The sequence below is a fragment of the Schistocerca nitens genome, chromosome 9 (genome assembly GCF_023898315.1).
Source record: "Schistocerca nitens isolate TAMUIC-IGC-003100 chromosome 9, iqSchNite1.1, whole genome shotgun sequence".
Classification (NCBI taxonomy): Eukaryota; Metazoa; Arthropoda; class Insecta; order Orthoptera; family Acrididae; genus Schistocerca; species Schistocerca nitens.
The window spans coordinates 4,127,478-4,136,327 of record NC_064622.1 but is presented as its reverse complement, the minus strand read 5'-3'; the positions used below and the strand labels follow the sequence as shown (position 1 = coordinate 4,136,327).

At 44.1% G+C, this 8,850-nt stretch overlaps 1 protein-coding gene across 1 annotated transcript in view; it reads right to left on the bottom strand.

Annotated features, from left to right (window-relative positions):
- Nucleotides 1-1,435: 1,435 nt before the first annotated feature.
- The window catches only part of LOC126203463 (glucose dehydrogenase [FAD, quinone]-like), an 83,531-nt gene continuing 76,116 nt past the window's right edge, over nt 1,436-8,850 (bottom strand). The window contains exon 8 of the mRNA XM_049937780.1: nt 1,436-2,015. Within this exon, the coding sequence (XP_049793737.1) occupies nt 1,485-2,015 (531 nt within the window). The 3' untranslated portion in view covers nt 1,436-1,484. The remainder of the gene's footprint in view (nt 2,016-8,850) is intronic.

The window sequence follows — 8,850 nt, the reverse complement described above, 5'->3', positions numbered from 1 at the left end:
TATTACATAAAGTAGAGTGTTCTATTCATTATAATTTGTTTTATAAGTTTACGTATGTAATGTACTGTTTGACTACATTTTAGTTCACATGCCACAGTTTTCTGTTTATCGGGCGCGCGCAATTATAACAGCAAGTAGGCCTACCACTTTTGTAATCGCTACATCATATTTTTGTAATAATTATATTTAACAGTAAAGTTCATGCTACTGTTACATAGATGTTGCTAGGTAGGAAATTTAACGAATACTTGCTGTTAGTTTGGAAAACACATTGGCTAATTAGTCGCATCTAATAGGTAATTTGACGAGTATGGTGTTACACTCGTTTTATAATTTGACTTTGAATGTTTATATTTTAAAGATATCTTCATTTTTATATGTATGAAGAGACAAAAATATGTATAAATAGTAAAATGAGACAAAATTTGAAGAGCACGTCACCAAGACTAGCGCCACCTGTCGATTAAAACTTACCTCTGTCCAAAATTTTTTGAAGCAAGTTGCTAGTTGTCGCCCCGATTAGGTATAATTTTCAGTACTGACGCAGAACCTTACTTTTTAAGTTCTAAGCTTTTTGAGGAGTGTACTTTAAAAATATTTCTGACGCTTTAATTTATTATCTTTTGTTAACTCGTTCTTGGGTCACAAACGTCTGTCTCCTTTCATTTTCCTTTCATCTTAATTGCAGATATTTGATGATGGAAGTAACCGAAAAGTCGTAATTAAAAAAATTTTAATACGCGATCTAGACAGATTTACAACTATAAAATATTCACAGTGATCACGGACTGAATAGAGGAAATTCATTTCCTTTATTAATAAAAAGCATATAAGTCTATTTTGATTATTTTAAGGGAGATTATTTCTTTGTGTTTGGCCTGAAGATGCACAAATGTAAATAGCCTTCATGTTGAGGGATGTAAGTGAGTCGTGTTAAACTGCCAAAATTGGACTTGTATCCTGCCGACCAATGAAATGGCTCTGAGCACTATGCGACTTAACTTCTGAGGTCATCAGTCGCCTAGAACTTAGAACTAATTAAACCTAACTAACCTAAGGACATCACACACATCCATGCCCGAGGCAGGATTGGAACCTGCGACCGTAGCTGCCGCTCGGTTCCAGACTGTAGCGCCCAGAACCGCACGGCCACTCCGGCCGGCTGCCGACCAATGAAGATCAGTCAGTATTTTAGGTACTTGTATGTTTCTACATTTGGAACTGAACAGCTAGGGGCCGAAAGAGATCGTGTATATATTTACACTTTGCGTGGCTAGCGCTTACATTTGATAATGGATCTAAGTATTAATTTTCGACACTTATTCCTTACATAAAAATATCGAATTCTGTGTCGCCTCTCATCAGTTTAAGTTTGAGTGTCGGCCTTTAGTACAGTTTCGATCTCTCTTCACGGCTGTCTTATGCTATATGCCAAGAATGATAAAGATAGAGTGCTGACGGGTGTAGTACGGGAGGCGGGTCGCCTAGGGCTGCCGAGCCCGTGCCGCCGTCACCGGCTGGGCAGACGTGGTCTCCGGGGCCGGGATGGCGCCCCAGTCCTGCTTGACCATGTCGGCGGCCTTCTCGCCGATCATGTAGGTGGGCGCGTTGGTGTGCGCCGTGGGCACGGTCGGCATGACGGAGGCGTCGGCGACGCGCAGCGCCGCGACGCCGCGCACGCGCAGGCGCGCGTCGACGACGGCGGCGGCGTCGCTGGCGGGGCCCATCTTGCAGGTGCCCGACTGGTGGTGCAGCGTGCCCGACAGCCGGCGCGCCGCACACTCCCAGTACTCGTCCGGCTCCTCGCCGCCGCCGCCCCCGCCGCCCCCGAGGTGCTCGCAGCCGGGCACCGGCGTGGCGTGCAGCCGCGACGCGAACCTCTGCAGCGGCGGCTTGCCGGCGATGCGCAGCGCCTCCCTGATGCCCGCCACCAGCACGCGCAGGTCGCGCTCGTCCGAGAAGAAGTTCCCCTCGAACAGCGGCCAGTGCAGCGGGTTCGCCGTGCGCAACCGCACCTGCCGGCACGCGTGTACTTCACAACACCGTCCTACATCTACATCTACATTTATACTCCGCAAGCCACCCAACGGTGTGCGGCGGAGGGCACTTTACATGCCACTGTCATTACCTCCCTTTTCTGTTTCAGTCGCGTATGGTTCGCGGGAAGAACGACTGCCGGAAAGCCTCCGTGCGCGCTCGAATCTCTCTATTTTACACTCGTGATCTCCTCGGGAGGTATAAGTAGGGGGAAGCAATATATTCGATACCTCATCGAGAAAGCACCCTCTCGAAACCTGGACAGCAAGCTACACCGCGATGCAGAGCGCCTCTCTTTCAGAGTCCGCCACTCGAGTTTGCTAAACATCTCCGTAACGCTTACCAAATAACCCTGTGACGAAACGCGCCGCTCTTCTTTGGATCTTCTCTCTCCCCTCCGTCGACCCGACCTGGTACGGATCCCACACTGATGAGCGATACTCAAGTATAGGTCGAACGAGTGTTTTGTAAGCCACCTCCTTTGTAGATGGACTACATTTTCTAAGCTCTCTCTCAGTGAATCTCAACCTGGTACCCGCCTTACCAACAATTAATCTTAAATGATCATTCCACTTCAGATCCTTCGGCACGCATACTCCCAGATATTTTACAGAAGTAACTGCTACCAGTGTTTGTTCCGGTGGTCACGTCCAGCGCCCCATCTGTGTAGGATCGCGTCGAGGCCAATACTGACAATTTTATGGATGCCGCCGCAAAACTCTCGGTCTCGTAATAACCGTGCTCCACAAGCCTCCGTCATATTCCTATAACATAGGGCAGTACTATGTGGGTAAGAAGGTCGTCGCTACTGCACTATATTCGCCCGAATTCTTTACTTCTAGTCTACTAGTCATTACGCGAGATGTATTTTGTCTTATATGCTGACATAACGGCAACTCTGTTTGACTAGCGACCTGTCCACCATCCTCACCGACGCCGACTCCAGCGTAACAAGAGTTTCAAAAATCTGTGAAATGTCTGCCCTCACCCTTAAAGTAATGAGTAAAGGTGCTCTACGACTTCGGGGTGCATAGGTCATGGGTCGACCGAGCAGTTCAGAATTGTTATTCATCGACCTTATATGCCATGGTTTAGTGTATCGTAAAGGTGTTTTTCGCAATTGCTGTATGGGTTTTAATACATTATACCAGGTGTAGAAGTATGAAACCGGAATTTCCGTATAGATGGTGCTAGCCGTCAGTGTAGGGCCCGTGAGGGCGCGTCTGCAGCGCCACCTGCTTCCTGTAACGGCTGACGCACAGTAACACACGTTCCGTACATCGGTATCTGTTTCAAACCCGTAAACGTGTCGACTTTTGTGCCTACGAACGAAGATCTGCGGGAAGCTTTGGTTTTCTGTAACCATTTGAAGAAAACTGCTGCAGAATCGCATCGAATGCTTGTCGAAGCTCTCGGCGGACATGCTCTCGCGAAAACAGAGTGTTTGGAGTGGTTAAAAAAATTCAAAATTGATGATTTTGGCGTGAGAAACGACGAGCGCGGGAAATTACCGAAAAAGTTCAAAGAGAACGAATTGCAGGCCTTATTGGATGTAGATGATGCTCAAACTCAACAGAAACTCGCGGAGCAATTGAATGTGACGGTTGGAAGTTATGGCAAAGGTACAGAAAGTGGGAGAATGGGTTCCGCATGAACTGAATGAAAGACAGCAAGCAAATGAAATGCTGCTCGCCAGATACAAAAGGAAGTCATTTTTCAATCGAATAGTGAAAGGTGATGGGGAAATGGTTATGTTTTGAGAATCCTAAGCATCGTAAATCGTGGGTGAATCCAGGCAAACCACCCACACAATCATATTGCTCCTTGATAAAGCCCCATCACACACAGCAAAACGGGTCAAGGAAACGATAGAGGCGTTCAGCTGTCAAGTAGTAGGGCATGCGGATCGTTCTCCAGGCTTGGCTCAGTCCGAGTGTCATCTGTTCGCGTCACTGGGACACGCTCTCGTTGAACAAAGCTTCAATTCGTATGAAAATGTACGAAAATGGCTCCCTGACTGGTTCGCTTCAAAAGAACTGTTTTTTTGGCGTGGCATTCATAGCCTGAAGGAGAGGTGGGTGAAATGTATAAATAGCAATGGAGATTATTTTGAATAAAATATTGTTTATCAGTTTCAAACAACACAGTTTTAATTATTGCAACCAAATTCCGGTTTCATACACCTGGTAAGCAACTGGGGACAGACACAGTACAAACACCCTCCCAAGACATCTGCACGCTGCCACCCAGCAAGGGTGCTGTCGAGCATTGAGCACTCCGAATCCGTTGTCATCACGAGACGTACGTACGGTAGACATCACAATTTCTTGACTCGCAGTGGCACTTAGCTTACAGAATTTCGCGACTTCTCACGCTCCGTCTACAAACTCATCACAGTTCTCGCAACTGCTTTTTGACGTTCCCTCTTTCTTTCTTTATTTCTTTCTCTCTTTCTCTCTCCTTCCCACCCCATCTCCCTGTTTTGGTGCTGATAACACTTGTCAGGATTCCAGGTCCGCGAAGAATACTGAATTCTCCTGTTCCTCCTTAGTGGTCAGAATATATTTCAAACATAAGATGAGTAGATATGCGAACCATGTACAGAGAAAACGAAAGAGAAATGTAGTAAAAACAATTGCAGAGAAGAACCACCATACTGAGGGGACGGGAGGGGTAATATACAGAATCAACAAGGAATAAAAATCTTTTCAGTGCTGGACACAAGTATAAAGGGGAGGCCAAAATAGTGTATATTCGTCGGTTATAGAAGATAGTAGATGTTGCTAAAGTGCGAAGAAGAAGAAAAAGAAGAAGAAGAATTTGGGATCCAGCAGGAACTAATGGCATCAAGCAGTCGGATGAGAGGCACTAAATCCAAAGGAGATTCAAGGCTCCTCCTTTCGTGTGCTCACAATATGTTTATCACTTTGATTTGGACGTGAAAATTCTACTTTGGCTTCGTCGGTGACTCTTATGCTACAAGCAAAGATCTACAATAGAAGCAAAATCCTGAAAATAATTTTATTTCAAGACTTAGTGTTGGCCCATAATTGTCTCGCGGCAATAGTTCTTCGCCGTGATGGTAATGCAAACCCCAAAAAACTGTTTAACTTTTCAGGCCGTCAAGGAAATTACCGGGGTTGACAAGATTTATTTGCAGAAAAACATCCCGCTTCCGATGAAGCTGGGTAACCTAAAGGGTAGGTGGTAATTTTGAAATTCATCCGAGGCCGTTTGGCGACTCAGTAATTTGTAGTATTGTCACACGGCTCGTTTATTTTTGTAAGACTGCGCCCGAATTTTATCGCGTGGCTGCAGTAAGCCTAACCCGCAATGAGGCAGTTAGCTGATTTGAAGTAATGGTATTCAGTGCAGGTAAACTGTTTGTCATCGAAGTGTTGCAGTGGCTGGTTGTGTTTCTTTAATATCTTCTGCCGATGTGGCTGTTGGGGAACCCCTCAAATGGACTAAAGCATCTTCTCCTCTTTGCTGGCTTTTATCCCGTATCTTCAGTTGGTCGGTACGCTAATTGTCGGATTTGGTAGCGTTGGTGGGATGCCCTTTCTGTCGCCTTCCTCGTGGATCAAACCGCGACTGGCGACCCTTATTTAGACTGATACTACTTGTGCAGCAGTGTGAAGAAGTCATCCAGGTTTCCCGATTAATCGGCGGAGCGTTACATCGCCACGAGTGCGTGGATTCTGGTCCCGGCCGCCTGCGTGATGTCGCGCGACGCCACTCAAGTTCCGAGGACAGACGAGAGGTGCGTCTCACTGTGTCCAGTTTTAGTGGTTCTCAGAAAATGGACTCTACCTTAATTTTTTTTTTAAAAACTGACTATATCCAATTCTGTGCACGGAATGGAGTCATACCGACAATTGATGTAGCACATGAACAGGGCTCAGTTAACAGGGTAGATTTCTCCAAATTTTTGGGTGTTCACATTGATGACAACTTGAACTAGAAGAAGCATATTACTGAGCTTCTCAAACAATTAAGTTCAGTTTCTTCCGCTCTCCGTATAATCGCTAGTCCTGGTAATAAGCAAATCAGCCTCCTAACGTACTTTGCATATTCCCACTCAGTAATGTCTTGTGGAATAGTTTTCTGGGGTGACTCGCCACTCAGACATGCACCATTGAATGCACAAGACAGAGCACTGAGAATAATTAGTCGTGTTCAGCCAGGGACGCCATGTAGGCACCTTTTCAAGGAGTTAGGTATTTTAACTGCACCATCAGAGTACATATACCCGCTAATCAAATTCGTTATAAATAATCCGTATCAATTCGCGAAGAACAGTGATGTTCATACGTAGAACATTGGAGGAAAAAATGACCTTTCCTATCCGCTACTGAAGCTGTCAGTTGCTGAAACAGGAGTACATTATCCAGCAACAAAAATCTTTGATCATTTGCCCAACATCATTAAGTGCATGGCAGGTAGCAGATCAAGTTTTAAATCTAGTTTAAAAACATTTCTTTTGGACAACTCCTTCTATTCCATGGACGAGTTCCTGTTTCAGAAGTGGTAAAAAAATTGTACTTCTAAATGTAGTTGCATGTGTAGAAAAATTTCAGCAATATTAATGTTAACACTATTCGTTTGTGTGTGTGTGTGTGTGTGTGTGTGTGTGTGTGTGTGTTTCTTGTAATCTGACACGTTCCATATCGTACCGATAAAATAATCGTGAAAATGATCTACGGAACATGACATAACTGAAACTAAACTGGAGAGTAATTCGTAACACGAAGAGGTGATTGTCTTACACTGTGCGACTAAAAGAAGCCGTTGGGAAACGTCACCAACTAATTTTACGCTGCTTGCTTAATCCAAAGAACAGTTTCAGTAATCAAGAACTAGTAGTGTTACAAGAGTTGTTGTGCTCTTCAGTCCTGAGACTGGTTTGATGCAGCTCTTCATGCTACTCTAACCTGTGCAAGCTTCTTCATCTCCCAGTACCTACTGCAACCTACATCATCCTGAATCTGCTTGTTGTATTGATCTCTTGGTCTCCCTCTACGATTTTTACCCTTCACACTGCCCTCCAATACTAAGTTGGTGATCGCTTGATGCTCCGAACGTGTCCTACGAACAGCTCCCTTCTTGTAGTCAAGTTGTGCCACAAATTTCTCTTCTCCCCAATTCTAGTCAATACCTCTTCATTAGTTATGTGATCTACCCATCTAATCTTCAGAATTCTTCTGTAGCACCGCACTTCGAAAGCTTCTATTCTCTTCTTGTCTAAACTATTTATCGCCCACGTTTCACTTGCATGCATGGATACACTCCATACAAATACTTTCAGAAATGACTTCCTGACACTTAAATCTATACTCGATGTTAACAAATTTCTCTTCTTCACAAAGGCTTTCCTTGCCATTGCCAGTCTACATTTTATATCCTCTCTACTTCGACCATCATCAGTTATTTTGCTCCCCAAATAGCAAAACTCGTTTACTACTTCAAGTGTCTCATTTCCTAATCTAATTCCCTCAGCATCACCCGAGTTAATTCGACTACATTGCTTTATCCTCGTTTTGCATTTGTTGATGTTCATCTTATATCCTCCTTTGAAGACACTGTCCATTCCGTTCAACTGCTCTTCCAGGTCCTTTGCTGTCTCTGACAGAATTACAGTGTCACTGGCGAACCTCAAAGTTTTTATTTCTTCTCCATGGATTTTAATACCTACTCCGAACTTTTAATTTGTTTCCTTTATTGCTTGCTCAATATACAGATTGAATAACATCGGGGATAGGATACAACCCGGTCTCACTCCCTTCCCAACCACTGCTTCCCTTTCATGCGCCTCGACTCTTATACCTGCCATCTGGTTTCTGTACAAATTGTAAATAGCCTTTCGCTCCCTGTATTTTACCCCTGCCACCTTTAGTATTTGAAAGAGAGTATTCCAGCCAATATTGTCAAAAGCTTTCTCTAAGTGTACTAATGCTGGAAACGTAGGTTTGCCTTTCCTTAATCTACTTTCTAAGATAAGTGGTAGGGTCAGTATTGCCTCACGTGTTCCAACATTTCTACGGAATCCAAACTGATCTTCCCCGAGGTCGGCTTATATCAGTTTTTCCATTCGTCTGTAAAGAATTCGCGTTAGTATTTTGCAGCGGTGACTTATTAAACTGATAGTTCGGTAATTTTCACACACACACACACACACACACACACACACACACACACACACACACACACACACACACAACCTCACGTATAGGGTATCCAAATTGGTATCAAGAAAGAGAACCGAATTAAAGTCAAGTGCCTTGCTTTCGCTGACGATATTGCAATTATCACCAATAACAGAACAGAAGCGATTCACGCGGTGGAAAAACTACATGAAATTTCACAAAAAACCGGATTACAGATATCTGATGAAAAAACCCAATATATGGAAAGGTAGCCAGAAAATAAATCCCCTTTAATAACAAAATATGGTAAAATTGCACAAGTCTGCCATTTTAAATACCTCGGTGAAACTATACAGTCCTCAGGATTAAACCGAATTGCCAATGAACAAAGAATCACCAAGCTCCAGAAGGCCTACAAGCTAACATGGGCGCATTACAACAAGAAGTGCATTTCGACAGACGCAAAATTAAGGCACTATACAACAGTGATTCTTGCAGAAGCAATCTATGCAGGTGAAACAATGGTGATTGATGGTCATTCAAAAATTAAGGAAATAGAAAAGCAGGAAAGCAAAATTCTCAGGAAGATTTACGGTCCAATCAACAAAAATGGCATTTGGATGAAGAGACCACAAAACGAACTCTATAGAAAGATCAACATAGTAAC